This window comes from Trachypithecus francoisi, unplaced genomic scaffold (assembly GCF_009764315.1).
Source record: "Trachypithecus francoisi isolate TF-2019V2 unplaced genomic scaffold, Tfra_2.0 Contig01579, whole genome shotgun sequence".
In the NCBI taxonomy this organism is placed as follows: Eukaryota; Metazoa; Chordata; class Mammalia; order Primates; family Cercopithecidae; genus Trachypithecus; species Trachypithecus francoisi.
In genome coordinates, this window is record NW_022681442.1 from 15,997,292 (window position 1) to 16,015,564 (window position 18,273).

General features: G+C 33.3%; 1 protein-coding gene across 1 annotated transcript in view; it reads right to left on the reverse strand.

Annotated features, from left to right (window-relative positions):
- The window catches only part of ATRNL1 (attractin like 1), an 852,984-nt gene that overhangs the window by 490,436 nt on the left and 344,275 nt on the right, over positions 1-18,273 (reverse strand). Inside the window, exon 21 of the mRNA XM_033181738.1 lies at positions 11,779-11,831. Coding sequence (XP_033037629.1) covers positions 11,779-11,831 — 53 coding nt within the window. The remainder of the gene's footprint in view (positions 1-11,778; positions 11,832-18,273) is intronic.

Below are 18,273 nucleotides of genomic sequence, written 5' to 3' on the forward strand. Positions count from 1 at the left end.
ACTATTGTTTAGTAAATGATAAAAACCCATGTGAATAAAAGCAGAAGTATTTTAATAGTCTCAATGTGCTGTAGTGATATTTTACAGATAGCTTTAGGAACATGCCTCAAAAAATAAACCAAAAATGGTCTCTTTTATGCTCTATTGCCCCCACCAAGCTGCTTTACATACTGAAAGCAGACTGATTATTTTAAAAGCAAAATGTGGCCGGGCGCGGTGGCTCAAGCCTGTAATCCCAGCACTTTGGGAGGCCGAGACGGGCGGATCACGAGGTCAGGAGATCGAGACCATCCTGGCGAACACGGTGAAACCCCGTCTCTACTAAAAAAATACAAAAAAACTAGCCGGGCGAGGTGGCGGTCGCCTGTAATCCCAGCTACTCGGGAGGCTGAGGCAGGAGAATGGAGTAAACCCGGGAGGCGGAGCTTGCAGTGAGCTGAGATCCGGCCACTGCACTCCAGCCTGGGCGACGGAGCGAGACTCCATCTCAAAATAAATAAATAAATAAATAAAAGCAAAATGTAACATTTTTCTCTCCTCTAAATGTCCTTCAATGGCATCCTATTTTTCTTATGATAAAGACCATATCTTACATATTCTATAAAGCAGAGCATTGTTTGGATCTTGCAGATCTTGTAAGCTTCCTATTTTTGCTTTGTATATTCTAGGTGTTTCAATGTTGGTTTTCTTTTAGTAACTCAAACATTCCATGTTCTTTCTAGCCACAAATCTTTGTACATGCTGTCCCTTTTGGTTTCACTTCTTCCTATCTATCCTCACACTATCACACCTTATCAAGTCATTTCTTCAAATCAAAACTCAATCATTCCCTTACCTCAACTACTCCCTATCCCACAAATTAGGTCAGGCCCTCTTGTAATATATTCTCTAAGCTCTATAAAGTTTGGGAATACATTCCCAAAACTCTACAATTCTCATTCAGAGTTCTTATGAAAATCACACCTAAGAAAATCATATAACTGGTTTAATACTTATTTTCTCTAGTAGTGTATAAGCTTCAATAGAGGAAAAACCATTTTGTTCACTTCGTTATCCAGAGTCTAACATTGTAGCTAGTCAATAAATATATGTAGAATAAATAAACACAAGTCAGTAAATGCAAGTAAATGACAGTCTCTCCAAGCTCTAACAGTCGAATCCTCCAGAAAGTAATTTAATGAGAAAAAATATGTCACCCTTGGGAATACTGAAATTATTAGAAATTATTAACATAAAATTGTTTTGTATGTAAATATTTAATAAATACTATTTTTTCCTTGTTTGCTCAACTGTACTATCCATGTTTAAAATTATTAAGAATTTCTATTGAACCTGAAACATTTAGAACAATTTCAAAAATAAAATCTACTGCACAAGTTTTACAGGTTCAACATTTGCTAGATATCATATCATAGCAAAAAACACAGTCATAATTCAAACTCTGAAAACTACTAATTGTCTGACCTAAGATACACATTTAAATTCATTCAGTCTTACAAATAAATTTTTTACATAAATAAATAAGAATAGATGATTATCACCAATGCCATACATTAATTTTTCTAATTTATGGGATTTTTAATAATATGCCATGACTTGTCAGAAGTCACCTTTTTTTTTTTTTACTTCATAGTAGCTCAAAATCACTAAACTTTCAATTATCCTGCAATGATAAATGGTCATCTATTTAGTTTCATTTGAAAGAAATGTTCAACAGGTTAAGAAAACAAACCTTGAAATTCATTATTTTTCAAATAAAAGACTGATGCTTAAAGTTTTTCAATGATATAATAGTATTACCTTATGTCCATAATAAACTTAAAGCAACTTTTACTTGATAATCTACAATACGATCTCCAGACATTTTTGCTCAAGTACCCCAACAATAAAAATGCTTGCACATACAGCTACAATAAATGTATATTCACTTATTTATTAATAATTTATATGAGTCTACTAGCATTAAACATAACTGAAGGTCTGTTATGAGTCACACAGATTTCTAAGTATGGAGATCCAATAAAACAAGGTCCTGTGTTCAAAGAATTTCTTTCTAGTAAAATTTCATTTTACTTAAAAACCTAAATTCAAATTAAAAACAGAAAACAACTGAGATAATTGTATACTATGTAAGTGTTAGGATGGAAATAAAAGGCTTATGATATCTGGAGAAGTCATTTTTGTTAGGGTTGAAATATTAGCTGGGGATAGAGTACTTGAGAGAGAAAAGTAGTAAATGTTATAATCGATCATAAAGTTTGAGATATCTAAAAAAAGCAAATTAAGTAAGTAAGACATACAAATAAAATGACTTGCCATATGTCTTAGTCTGTTTTGTGCTGCTATAACAGAATACCACAAAATATCACATACTGAACAATTTATAATAAATAAAAATTTATGGGGTCACAGTTTTGAAGGCTGAGAAGTAAAAGACCAAACAGCTGGCATCTGGTGAGGGCCTTCTTGCTGTGTGATCCCATGGCAGAAGGCCAAAGGGCAAGAGAGAATAAGAGGGGACTTAACTTGCCTTTCAATAACAGCACAAATCCCACCTATGAGGGTGGAGTTTTCAAGGCCTAGTCACCTCTTAAAGGTCCTGATCCCAGCACTTTGGGAAGCCAAGAAGGGCAGATCACGAGGTCAGGAAATCAAGTCCATCCTGGCTAGCACGGTGAAACCCCGTCTCTACTAAAAATACAAAAACAAAATAAGCCAGGCATGGTGGCAGGCACTTGTAGTCCCAGCTACTCAGGAGGCTGAGGCAGGAGAATGGCGTGAACCCGTAGGCGAAGCTTGCAGATAGGGCCACTGCACTCCAGCCTGGGCAACAGAGCAAGACTCCATCTCAAAAAAAAAAAAAAAAAAGTCCCATGTCTTAATACTGTTAAAATGTCAATTAAATTTCAGCATGAGTTTTGGAGGCAACAAACATTCAAACCATAGTACCATATAAATTCCCAAATTATCAGGAACTTAATCTTATACTTCATCTTGTTCATAGATTCAGTGGCATATTCTAATAAAAGTATGGGAGCCAGTGGATACAGTTAGAGTTACAGTTTGTTTGGATATCTATTAAAGTAGGAAATTCTTACTATTCTTCCTGTTTGTAATCTAACTGAATATTCTAAAAGTGTATTTTTAAATTTGAACCTTAAGGTAATTTATTGGAATGCATGCCTTTCAGAAAAACTCAGTTGAATGAAATTCTATAATGGAATTACATAAAATTTTTGTATCAATTTTGGGAAGTTACGATACCTTTGGATGAAGATTTCTTATTTGAAAAAATGGTATGATTTTTTAATTGTTTAGATCCTCTTATTTCCTTCAGCATAATGTTTTTATTCCATTCATATAAAAACTTTTTGCTTACCCATACCACTAATTTCCACTTCTTTAATGGTTAAGAGGGTTGAAACCTGCCTTTACTATTTCCTGTGTGATTTTTTTTTTTTTTTTTTTTTTTTTTTGAGACGGAGTCTCGCTCTCGCCCGGGCTGGAGTGCAGTGGCCGGATCTCAGCTCACTGCAAGCTCTGCCTCCCGGGTTTACGCCATTCTCCTGCCTCAGCCTCCTGAGTAGCTGGGACTACAGGCACCCGCCACCTCGCCTGGCTCGTTTTTTTGTATTTTTTAGTAGAGACGGAGTTTCACCGTGTTAGCCAGGATGGTCTCGATCTCCTGACCTCGTGATCCACCCGTCTCGGCCTCCCAAAGTGCTGGGATTACAGGCTTGAGCCACCGCGCCCGGCCTTCCTGTGTGATCTTATACAAATTAGTTCAGCTTTCTCTATCTCTGTTTTCTTATCTATAAAATGGGAATAATAAGCACACCCTTCCCATTTGATTATTACATAAGCTAATACATATAAAAAGCTGAGAACAGTCTAGTACAGTAAGTTCTCAATAAGTGTTAACTAGTATGATCGTTATTTTAAATTCTGGTGGTTGTTCTTTACCAGTTTGGGAAACATTATGTTTTATTTACTAAATGCTAATAATGAGCTATATATCCATAAGAAAAAAAAATTCACAGTAAGAATACTACGCATGTTATGACCTCTATGACATAAAATCATTCTCAGGACATGATGCAGAGATTTATTTAGAAGGCAAGCAGTCCTTTCAGTAGACCATTCAACATTTTATACACAAATAAAGAACTATTTACCTCTGGCTCAAGGCAGACACAGCCCCACACTAGGGTACATGGCTTAGTGAGAAAAGTAAGCACAGCATATCAGCTCTCAATCTTGCTCTCAGCTGAGTACCCTTACAAAGGATACACACTACACAACTCAACTTGGGGGACCTGGTGGGAGGTTTATGGACATTTTTATTTCCTTCCTTAAACTTTTTCTTGTATTATTTTTACAATGAGTCTATGATTTTTTTTCCTTTTAGCTATTTTAAATTTTCTTAGAATCATGTTTATTATCCTTCATTTTGGATATGCTTAAAGAGTAAATAATTCTGAAATAAAAATCTAAAAGTACAGGGATATAGGCTTCAGAAAATTTAATAAAAACACTGATGAATCAAAGAACAAGGTCAAAATGCCAAAAATGTGACTCATTTATGTCTTGTCAGATACTGTTCAACCCATCATGTCTGCAATCTGTTAAATATAAGAATTTAGATTCTTGGTGTTTATTAAGGTCACTCTGCCCCATTTGCAAAGGAAACAGCCAGATCCTACTTAAATAGCAATTTATATCCAATGGTTAAAAAGTAATATAAAACATTCACTAACAATATGTTCAGTTTAAAACCAGAAAAATATTTTATTCAGTTGTAGAAAACCAGGATAATTCCATTAAATATAAGGGCCAATTCAAGTTTTAATTGGTTTCATTGTTTTCTATGACATACTATTTTAAGTAATTAAACTGACATACTACTTTAAGTCATCTTTTTCAACTTAAATTTCCTACTCTCAAAGTAGGTAGTTTTATTATTACTACAAAATTCCACCATGAACTCTAAATGAAAGAAACTCTAAAAAAAGAAATTCAATATAAAACAGTAATTTTTTAAAGAGTAAAAGATGAAATAAAATGTGTTCAATTACTTGGAAATATATTAAAACACAATAATTAGTGGTGTGAGCATTGCAAATTACATGTATTTAAAGAATTAGCAAATTCCACATTTTGAAATATATCATCTATATAGCATTTCCATATTTTAAGGTTTTCTTTCTTTCATTTTAAGGTTTTCTGTGTTAAAATTGTTATTACAATTAAAAGAAAGCATTTAAGAAAAAAAAAAACAGTAGTACTTTGTGATACTTTGTGACTACTACTTTTTGTATTTACTAAGAATATATTGAGTAATTCAATGTTTACAAGGGCCAAATTAGTTAACACTGAATGTTTTTCCTCCTTTGTGAAGCATGCTTTGGTTTTTGGTTTTAAACTGAACTTTGAAAAACTACTAAGTAAATAGAGTACGACTGGTGACATATTGCTTTCAATTAAGTTAATACCACATTACACTCAATTGCTTTAAGTTACAATGTGGACTTGCATCTTAAATTTCGATCTAATCTTGAAAATTAGAATAGTTTCTATTAACATTATTACAAGAGTCATTGTCCTTTTCTTTTTAAAGCATCATTTCCTTTCAAATATTAAGCTTTAAAGGTCTCACAACAATCCCAAGAGTGCCACCTAGTGTTTTATGGTTATGCTTTTGATATTTCTAAAAGAAGGCAGGGGTCCTATATAATCTAGAGAAGAGTTGTCCAATAAGGTCACCCCTAGCCATATGTGGCTACTGACTAGTTGAAAAGTGACTGATTTGAATTAAAATGTGATGTAGTATGGAATGTAAACTTTGTTTCACACAGTAGTACAAAAAAAGTAAGGTATCTCATTAATGATTTAATGACTTTTAAAACTGATTACACATTAAAATGAAAAAAATTTTAGATATGTTAAGCTAAAAAAACTTTTATTAACATTAATTTTACTCATTTTCTATAACTTTTTAAAGGAAGCTACTAGAAAATTTTAAATTACATATGTGGCTCACATCGTATTTGTACTGGACAACATTGATATAGAAGAAAAATTATGTTAGTCTTCAATATAAAAGGGTTAGACATTAGTATATTTGTAATAAACAGAGATTATATAATGTGTTCATAATGGCAACTAGTTACTCCTTTGGCAGATAAAAGAAACTAAAGGCTCAAAAAGATAGAAGAGGAATTTCTAATTTTAAAAAATCAAACAAAAAAAATATATCCCTATAAAATAAACCCAGGATATTTTAAATAAGAAAAACAAAAATGATGTGGAAAAGCTAGAGAATGAAGACAATTTAAATGACATAGTAATTGCACAGTCTGAGCATCAGTAGGAATAATAATTGCACATGGATTAAAACATGTATGAATCTATAAGTTCATTACTGACAAAAACTAATTGTCATTTTTGAAAGATATTGAATGAACTTTTTATTTTAAATAAATACATACATGCATAAAAGTAAGTAAAGGGAATAAATAAAAAATACAGGGAAAAACTATAACTTTTATCATGCCTTTCCTATGCGAACTGTAGCAATAAGTAACCAAACAGCTGATGAAAGAAAGTCTGTTTTTACCTAAGTATTCAAAACAAAACATGAAGAAGAAATTGGAATATTATAACTTTTCTTTGCTTTTCTTTCTTCTTCTTTTTTTTTTTTTTTTTTGAGTTTCGCTCTTGTTGCCCAGGCTGGAGTGCAATGGCGCAATCGCAGCTCTCCACAACCTCCACCTCCCAGGTTCAAGCAATTCTCCTTCCTCAGCCTCCCATGTAGCTGGGATTACAGGCATGCACTACCACGCCTAGCTAATTTTGTATTTTTAGTAGAGATGGGGTTTCTCCATGTTGGTCAGGCTGGTCTTGAACTCCCCACCTCAGGTGATTCACCCGCCTCAGCCTCCCAAAGTGTTGGGATTACAGGTGTGAGCCACTGTGCCCAGTGGAATATTATATCTTTTCAATCTTGATCAATTAAAATCTAAACATTGAGCATCAGTGTGTGCCAAGAACATAAGAGACACCAATAGACATGATATGGCTCTTCTAGACAAAGAAAACCAAACCATCTACAATTATTATTTTCTCCAAAATCAAATACAAATTTGATTAAGCCTCTAAATCAGGGTTTCTCAACCTCAATAGTGTTGATACTTTTGGCCACATAATTCTTTGTTCTGGGGAGGTTGTCCTTTTCATTGCAGGATATTTACCAGCATCCCTGGCCTCCACCCCTGAGATGTCCATGGCACCCACGTCCCACTCCCCAGTTGTGACAAACAAAAATGCCTCCAAACACTGTGAGATGTGTCATAAAGGGCAAAAAATGTCTTAACAAAATTTGGGATTTTATTTGCCACATTCTCAATACAATTTTTTAAAATTAAGAATAGCTAAAAAATGTTTTGTGGATTGGAGGAGGGTGAGGATCTGAAAACTACCTATCAAGTACTATGCTTATTACCCGGAAGATGAAATAATCTGCTCAGCAAACCTCCACAACATGCAATTTACCTATATAATAGGCTGCACATGCAGCCCTGAACCTAAAATTAAAGTTAAAAAATAAAAATTACTTTAAATTAAGAACATAATTATGTTTTTAAAGATAAAACTGGAATTCATAAATTCTGTAAAAAAAATGACAATTTTAAAATCTTATAGCAAATGTGGGCAAAACAACAGCAAACAGTATATAAGAGAAGAAAATTATTAAACACAAAACCTGAAACTGATGAACTAAAAAATATGATCCACAGAAAAGATAAACAAAACCAAAAGCTGATGTTATGAAATAGCAAAACATAAATAAAAATAACCACCAATTAAAAAGCACTAGACCCAAAAATTTTTGTTGAAATACTTAATTTTTATTTAAAGATTCAACTATTCCCGTTTTAAAAGAAGATACAGCATTGTTCCAAATTCATTTTTAAAAGCTATTACCACAATTGCAAATAGAATGGAAATTTTCTTTTTTTTTTTTTTAGACGGAGTCTTGCTGTGTCACCCAGGCTGGAGTGCAGTGGTGCAATCTCGGCTCACTGCAAGCTCTGCCTCCCAGGTTCACGACATTCTCCCACCTCAGTCTCCTGAGTAGCTGGGACTACAGGTGCCTGCCACCACACCCAGCTAATTTTGTTTTTGTTTTTTATTTTTAGTAGAGATGGGGTTTCACCACATTAGCCAGGATGGTCTCCATCTCCCGACCTCGTGATCCACCCTTCTCGGCCTCCCAAAGTGCTGGGATTACAGGTGTGAGCCACCGTGCCCGGCCAGAAAATAATTTTAAAAAACTGCAGTCATAGGTCACTTATTTAGAAAAAATAACATACAAAAAAGACAGACCATCTTCATTCATACTAAAAATATTCTAAATTAAAATATAAACAACTAATATTTAGCAGTATCCAAATACTAATATGCCATGACTAAGTTTGGTTTAGCCCAGAATGAAAAGATGTTTAACATGAGAAAATCTACTAATGTAACTTAGTATTTAATAATGTAAAATAAAGTTATTCATGATATAACCTTGGCACAAAATACAATAGGAATTTGCTTAATTTGATACAAGGAATATTCCATAAATTATAATAAACATCCTACCTGATAAGGATATCTATTATCATCACTGTTATTCAGCCCAGAAATAGAGGTCTCAACATCCCAATAAGGGGGAAAAATATTGAAAAAGGAATAAAACTGTGCTTATTTGCATGTAATATAATTAACTGCATTTAAAAATCCAAGCAAATCTACAAACAGAATTTAGTAAGCGTTCACCAAAGTGAATGAATATAAGATCAATATACTAAAACGAATTTTATTTTTATATGTCAGAGTAGAAAACAAAAGTTTGAAAAATACAATTTAAAATAGCAACAAAAAACTGAAAAAAAAGATACATTTTACACACCCAACAAATCATTTTCAAGGCATGAACACATAAAATCAAGTTCAACATTATTAGTCATTTCAGAAATACAAAACAAAACCACAAAATGCCACTACACACAGTCTAGAATGTCTATGATCAAAGAGATAGACAATGTTGTATTGATGAGGACATCAAGGAATGAAATTTCTAGTATCAAAATTTTCTAGTATAAATTTTAAAATGTTACCAATGTTCTGGAAAACATTTGGCAGTTTCTAAAACAGTTAAGCAAAAACTTATCATACAACCAAACTATACACTGCTAGGAATATATCCAAGGAAAATAAAAACATATGTTCACATAAAGACCCTATGAATGTTCATTCACTGCAGCATTTTTCTTAATAGACAAAACCTAGAAAAAATCCCAAAGTCCATGAACTTACAAATGGACAAAAAAGATAGTATATTCATACAATATATACCGTTAACTAAATTAAAAATACTAAAATCACGATACTAACAAAGTAAAATAGAAATTTCTGATAATCATACAAATTAAGGCAGGAAATGCACTGGACATAAACACCCTTTTCTGATAAAAAAAATGTACAGCAAAGTAGGAATAGAAGGCAATTTCCTTAACCTGATAAAGACAGCAAAAACCTGCAGGATACTTAATGATAAAAGACTGAATGCTTTCCCTCTTAGAACAGAAACAAGACAAGAATAAATACTTGCATGTTCACATCTTTTCAACACATTATTAAAGGTGCGAGCTATAGCAATAAGGCAGAAAAAAGAAATAAAACCATCAAGATAGGAAAAGAAGAAATTCAACTGCCATTATTTGCAGAAAACATTGTATGTGTAGAAATTCTGAGAGAATCAACAAAAAATGGTACTAGAAGTAAAATGTGACTTTTGCAAAGCTACAGGATGTAAAACCAATATAAAATCAATTATAAATGCCAGAAACAATCAAAAATGAAATATTTTAAGCTATCATTATCAAGTGTCACAAATTAAAAATACAGAAGGATAAATCTGACAAAAATGTGAAATGTATAGTTATAATTATAAAATATTAATAATAAAAATTAAAGAATTGAGAAAAAATAAAAAATATGATACTTCCAGACTCACTACAGTTAACATGCCAATTCTCCCCAAATTCATCATAAGTTAAACAAAATCACAAAACAAATTATAGCATTTTTTTGAAAATTGAAAGGCAGATTCTAAAATTCACTTGCAAATGCAAAAAAAAGGAGTAGTCAAAACAAGTTTGAAAAGGAAGAACAAAGTTGGAGAATAAATACTAATCAATTTCCAAACTTATAAAATCACATTAATTGTAATATCCAGTGTCTGGACTCTTTTCTGTTTCATTAATCTATTTGCTTATATTTATACTAATGCAGCATATTTACAAGCAAGCGTTTTTCAGCAAAGATGCATAGGAATTCATCGGTTAAAGTATAGTCTTTATATAAAGTGTGCTTGAACATTTAAATATTTACGTGGAGAAAAAGAACTTCAATCCATCACCTACTATATATACAAATATTAATTCAAAATGGACCATATACTTAAATAGAAAACTTAAAAATGTAATATTTCTACCAAAACCTCAGGAAAATCATAGTCACCTGTTAGGCTAAGATTTCACAAAAGAACAAACTGATAAGTCAAGCTTCATCTAAATTAAAATCTGTTCTTCAAGAAAACAGTGTTAATAGGGTAAAAAGACAAGTTACTACTAGTAAAAAATATTTGCAAGTCATATATCTGACAAAGGACTTGTATCTAGAATGAAGTATGTGGAAAATTCATTAATATAAAAACAATCTAAAAAGTGGGCAATGGATTTCAACAGACCCTTCATCTAATAAAATATACAGATGGCAAACAGTCCTATGAAAAGATGCTGAACATCATTAGTAATTAGGAAAATGCAAATTAAAATGAGAGTTAGATACCATTCCATACCTATTAGAATGGCTAAAACTTGGACTAACTCTGAAAAAGGCTGTGAAATGTGGAAGAATTGAAACTCTCATACACTGCTGATGGGAATGTAAAATGGTACAACCATTTGGGAAACAGCATTTGGCTGTTTCTTTAAAAGTTAAAGATAGGCTGGGTGCAGTGGCTCGCATCTGTAATCCCAATACTTTGGGAGGCCGAGGCAGGCAGATCATGAGGTCAGGAGTTCAAGACCAGCCTGACTAACATGGCAAAACCCCATCTCTACTAAAAATACAAAAATTAGCTGGGCGTGGTGGCAGGCTCATTTAATGCCAGCTACTCAGGAGGCTAAGGCAGGAGAATCACTTGAACCTGAGAGGCAGATGTTGCAGTGAGCTGAGATCGTGCCATTGCACACCAGCCTGGGTGACAAGAGCAAGACTCCGTCTCAGAAAACAAAACAAAAGTTAAATGTATACCTACCATATAATCAGTACCCAATGAAAGTATCTGTTGGTACAAAATCAGTGCAGCCTTTTAGTAATGCCCAAAATTCTGCAAAATATCTATTATAAAATTCAAGTTCTTCAAAAATCCGTCATAATGAAAAAGATTACATTAAAATCACATGAGTTTACTCAAGTTCTATATTTTGTTCTATGTTCAGAATAAAATCTATTGCTATTTCACTGTTCAGAGTAGAAAAAAATGCACCAAATATAATTAAGATAATATATTTCTTAGCAATACACATGAAAGTTGTATTATAAAATTTAAGAAACAGAAATTGCAAGATATTAATGACAATTTTAGTTATTAAGATGACCTTTATTATTTGAAACTAATAGTATGTACCAATTATTTAAAATGAAGAATATACAAATACTTACAATAACATGTTCCTCTAAGTGGATTACCAACATAGCGATTTTCAGAGTCACATCTGCAGAAACACAAAAACTCATTTACTATTAAACAATGCAATTCAAAAGCCTCATGTTTTTCTTCAAGCAAAAAAGTATTTATATTCTACATCAAAACATACTTAAAACTATACCATTATTTGAAATTTCAAAAACACATCTTTGAAAGATGTGTTTGAAATCTGAATTAATTGTAGAAAGCTTTATATATGAGAAAAAGTGAGAGATGAAATAGTGAAGAAAAAGAAAAACATACATGATAGGCATATAAGGAATGTTAAAAGGCAGATGAAATATAATTATGAGCTTTGGGATATGTATCCTGCCTTAATAAAGAGAAGAAGTGAAAGTCTGAAATAAGATAGAGATATTTTTAGGTAGAAGAAAATTCAGGGAATTCATAAATCCACATTTTCACACTTGTGGTAATTTTTTTTTTTTTTTTTTGAAATTAACATATTTTCTCCAGTTTCTCCACCAATTAATCTGTTTTTTTTTTTTTTTTTTTTTTTTTGAGATGGAGTCTGGCTCTGTCACCCAGGCTGGAGTGCAGTGGCCGGATCTCAGCTCACTGCAAGCTGCGCCTCCCGGGTTTACGCCATTCTCCTGCCTCAGCCTCCCGAGTAGCTGGGACTACAGGCGCCCGCCACCTCGCCCGGCTAGTTTTTTGTATTTTTTAGTAGAGACGGGGCTTCACCATGTTAGCCAGGATGGTCTCGATCTCCTGACCTCGTGATCCGCCCGTCTCGGCCTCCCAAAGTGCTGGGATTACAGGCTTGAGTCACTGCGCCCGGCCAATCTGTATTTTAAAAACAGATCTCCTCCAGTAAATAATGGGAAAAAAAGGTTTCCCTAATTAATCCAAACAAAATTGAATAATATAGATTAAATTCAGGAGCTCAAACTTTGAATTCACATAAACATATTTTTTAAAAGTGAAAGAACATATGAGCATTCATACTCATGTACTCTTATGTTTAATACATAAAAATATAGTTAACTATAGTGGTGGGAGAAAATCATAAGTATTTTCAAAATTTTTCAAGTTCACAAAACCTTGTTTGCCAAATAAAATTGACAATGTCTAATACAGATATAGCATGGTTTTACATAATGGTATTTCTTGGAACATCCTCCAAAATAAATTATTATAAAATTTATGCACCAGGGTAACTTAATAAAGTGACTTAATAGTTAAATAATAAAAATTATATTTGCATATAGTTTAAATAATTATTTCATAAATATTATATATAAATATGTTACATATATTTCAACTCTAGTTAAAAGTTTAAAGAGGTAAAAGTCTAAAATGTCTTCAGTTTTTCAGAAGAGTTCATAAGAACAGAGGAATAGTAGAATACATATATATAATGAAGAGTGAAACAGTGAAAAATTAGAGGCTAAATAATCAGATTACATTCCCAATGCATTTTTCAACCATGTGCTAGCTAGTTTTTATATTCATGGAAAAAAAAGAGTTGAAGAGTAAATTTTACTGTATATTAATTATAAAATTAAAGTCAAAATATGATAATCCTTGAAAACACTAACTTGGAAAAAAGGACTCTATGAAACAAAGGAAGTTTGGGTGTTAGGTTTTCTGTGACATTTCCGAACACCACTTTTAAGATTTTGTCATTGATGGTAGTTTTCCAGTTTTAGAAATAAGCAATAGAGCACCAGAAAGTGTGATTCCTATCGAACTGTAACTTTGTATAAATTGATGACCAATCTCTCCCCATTCCACCCTCCCCATACCATCCCAAGCCTTTCAAAATCCTCCACAGCCTCTCATAACCACAATTCTACATTCAACTTCTGTGAGATCTTATAACCACATTTCTATTCTCAACTTCTATGAGATCAGTCTTTTTAGATTTTACATATAAGTGAGATCATGTAGTATTTGTTCTTCTGTGCTTGACTTATTTCACATAATATAATGTCCTCTAGGTTTGTCCATGTTGTGTTCCAAATGACAGGATTTCATTATTTTTTATGGATAAAATATATTCCAAAAATATATCACATATATTTATCCATTCATCTCTTGATAGAGACTTAGATTGATTCCATATCTTGGCTACTGTGCATAGTGCTGCAATAAAAAGAGTACAGATACATCTCCAAAATACGAATTTCAATTCCTTTGGATAAATATCCAGTAGTGAGATTATCGGATCATATTTTTGTTCTATTTTTAATTTTTTGAGAAACTTCCATACTGTTGTCCACAAACAGCTGTATTAATGTGCATTTCCATCAACGGTGGATAGAAGATCCTCTTTCTCCATAACTTCACCAGTTTTGTTATTTTTTCTTTTTCATAATAGCCATTCTAACTAGCGTGAGGTGATAACTCATCATGATTTTGATTTGCATTTTCCTAGTGATCAGTGACGCTGAGTTTTTTCTTCTTATATCAGTGAGCCATTGGTATGTCTTCTTTTGAGAAATGTCTATTCAGATCTTTTGTCTACTCTTTACTATTTGTGGTTTTTTTTGCTATTGAGTTGTTTGGGTTCCTAATATAAGGGATATTAATCCCTTGTCAGATGCATAGTTTGCAAATATTTTCTCCCATTCTATAGGTTGCCTCTTTGCTCTGCTGATTATATCCTTTGCTGCACAGAAGCTTTTATTTTAATGTAATCCCATTTCTCTATTTTTGCTTTTGTTGCCTGTGCTTTTGAGGTCTTTTCCAAAACAAACAAACAAAAACCTTCCCCAGAGAAATGTAATAAAGTATTACCTCTGTGTTCTCTTCTAGTAGTCTCACAGTTATAGGACTTACATTTAAATCTTTAATCCATTTTGATTTGATTTTTTTAAGCGGTGACAGATGGGGTCTAGTTTCATTCTCCTTAATGAAACTTTTCCCCAGCATCATTTTTTAAAGAAACTATTATCTCCCTAATGTGTATTCTTGGTACTTTTGCCAAAAATCAGATGGCTATACATGCATGTATTTATTTCTGGGTTCTTTATTCTGTTTCATTAGTTTATGTGTCTTTTTAAATTTTTAATTTTGTTTGTTTGTTTTTGAGACAGAGTCTTGTTCTGTTGCCCAGGCTGGAATATAGTGGTGCAGTCTCAGCTCACTGCAGCCTCTACCTCCTGAGCTCAGGTGATTCTCTCACGTTAGCCTCCCTAGTAGCTGGAACTACACACCACCACGCCCAGCTAGCTTTTTGTATTTTTACTAGATATAGGGCTTTGCAGTGTTGGCCAGGCTGGTCTCAAACTCATGAACTCAAGCAATTTACCCACCTCAGCCTCCCAAAATGCTGGGATTACAGTTTTGAGCCACCGCACCTGGCCAATTTTTATCTTTTAATGTTTATGGGTACATAATAAGTGTGTTTATGTATGGGGTACATGAGATATTTTGATACAGGCATACATTGTATAATAATGACATCAGGGTAAGAGGGACATCCATCACCTCAAGGAGTTATCATTTCTTTTTTCACAAACTTTGCAATTACACTGTTTTAGTTACTGTAAAATGTACAATAAATTATTGTTTCATATCATTTTTCTTAACTTTTATTTTAGGTGATATTAGAGGTACATGAGCAGGTTTGTTACATAGGTAAATTGTGTGTCACAAAGGTTTGGGGTACAGATTATTTCACCACCCAGGTAATAAGCATACTTGATAGGTGTTTTTTCTAACTTCACCCTCCTCCCTTCCTCCACTCCCTAGTAGGCACTTGTGTCTGTTGTTCCCTTCTTTATGTTCATAGGTACACAATGTTTAGCTCCAACTAAAAAGTGAGAACATGCAGTAGTACTTGGTTTTGTGTTTCAGTGTTAGTTCACTTAAGATAATGGCCTCAAGCTCCATCCATGTTGCTGCCAAAAACATGATCTTGTTCTTTTTCATAGCTGCATAGTGTTCCATTGCTGGCTCAAATGGTAACTCTGCTCTGAGTTCTTTGAGAAATTGCTAAACTGCTTTCCACAGTGGCCAAACTAATTTACATTCCCACCAGCAATGTATAAGGTTCCCTTTTCTCTGCAACCTTGCCAGCATCTGTTATTTTTTTTTTTAATAACTTCCATTCTGACTGGTGTGAGATGGTATCATATTGTGGTTTTGATTTACATTTCTCTAATGGTTAGTGATGTTGAGCATTTTTTCACCTACTTGTTGGACACATGTATGGCTTCTTCTGAAAAGTGTGGGTTCATGTACTTTGCTCACTTTTTAATGGGGTGGGTCATTTTTTGCTTGTTGATTTAACTTCCGTACAGATTCTAGATATTAGATCCTTGTGGGATGCATAGTTTGCAAATATTTTCTCCTATTTTGTAGCGTGTCCGTTTACTCTGCTGGTAGTTTCTTTTGCCATGCAGAAGCTCTTCTGCTTAATTAGGTGCCATTTGTCAATTTTCTTTGTTGTTGCAATTGCTTTTGGCATATTCGTCATGAAATCTTTGCCGGGTCCTACATCCAGAATGGTATCTAGGTTATCTTTCAGGGTTTTTATAGTTTGGGGTCTTACATTTAAGTCTTTAATCCATCTTGAGTTGACTTTTTATATGGTGTAAGAAAGGGGTCCAGTTTCAATCTTCTGCATATGGCTAGCCAGGTTATTACAGCACCATTTATTGAATAGGGAGTCCTTTCATCACTACTTGTTTTTGTCAACCTCATTGAAGACTAGATAGTTGCACATGCACAGTATTATTTATTGGCTCTCTATTCAGATCCATTGGTCTATGTGTCTGTCTTTGTATACATACCATCCTGTTTTGGTTACCACAGCCTTGTAATATAGTTTGAAGTCAATTAACATGATACCCCCATGTTTTATTTATATACCCCAAAAAGCTTTATTCTTTTTATGATTACCTTGGCTACTTGAGTTCTTTTCTGATTCCATACGAATTTTAAAATAGTTTTTCTAATTATGTAAAGAATGTCATAGTTTGATAGGAATGCCATCACCCTGTCTTGGTTACTCTTGCCTTGTAGTATATTTTGAAGTCACGTAGTGTATGCCTCCAGTTTATTCCTTCAGCTGAAGATTGTTTTGGCCATTTGGGGTCTTTTTTGGTTCCATATGAATTTCAGAATTGTTTTTTTCTATTTCTGTGAAGAATGTCACTTATATTATTATAGAAATTGCACTGATTCTGTAGAATCTTTGGGTAGTGTATATATTTTTAAAACATTAATTCTTTCAATCTTTGAACACAGAATGTCTTTCCACTAATTTGTCTCATCTTCAACTCCTTTAATCAATGTTTTACAGTTTTCATTGTAGAGATCTTTCACCTCCTTGACTAAATCTATGCCTAGGTAATTTTTTAAGTATTTTGGAAATTTTTTAGGTATTTTAGGTGGAATAGCTCTCTTAATTTCTTTTTCAAATAGTTTTCTATTGACATATAGAAATGTTACTAAATTAGTTCCAGCTACTGGGGAGGCTGAGGCAGGAGAATGCCAGGAACCCAGGAGGCAGAGTTTGCAGTGAGCCGAGATCACACCACTGCACTCCAGCCTGGGCAATAGAGCGAGACTCTGTCCCCCCCAAAAAAAAAGAAAAAGAAATGCTACTAAATTCTGCACATGTATTTTGTATCCTGCAACTTCACTGAATTCATGTGTCAGTGAAATTTGTACGGTTTTCTATATATAAGATCATGTCAACAGTAAACAAACATGAACAATCTGAATTTCTCCTTTCTAATTTGGATGTCCTTTCTTTCCTTCTCTTTCCTAATTGCCCTTGCTAGGAATTCTAGTGCTATGTTGAACAGAAGTAGTTAAAGTGGGCATCATTGTATTGCTTCAGCATTCAAAGGGAAAGCTTTCAACTTTTCCCTGTTTGGTATGATGTTAGCTGTGGATGCATATATGTGCATATATGTTGAGGTGTGTTCCCTCTAAGCCTAATTTTTCAGGAGTTTTATCATGGAGAAATGTTAAATTTTATCAAATTCTTTTTAGGCATCTATTGACATGATCCTATGGTTTTTGTCCTTCATCCTAGTAATGGAATGCAACACATTTATTGATTTTTGTGTGTTGAACTGTACTTGCATTACTGGGATGAATTTCACTTAATCATGGTCAATGATACTATGATATGTTGTTGGATTCAGTTGGGAGTACTGTATTATGGGTTTTTGCATCTATATCCATCAGGGATATTGGCCTGTAGTTTTATTTTACACTTTTGTCCTTGTCTGGTTTTGTTATTAGGGTAATGCTGGCCTAACAGAATGAGTTTGGAAAAATGCCCTCTACTTCAATTTTTTGGAATAGTTTGATAAGAATTGGTATGAGCTCATTTTTAAATATTTGCTAGAATTTAGCAATGAAGTAATCAGGTCCTGGACTTTTTTTGATAGGAGTCTTTCTTTTACTGATTCAATCTTGTTTCTCATTATTGGCCTGTCCAGGTTTTCTATTTCTTCATGATCCAATCTTGGTAAAATAAGCTA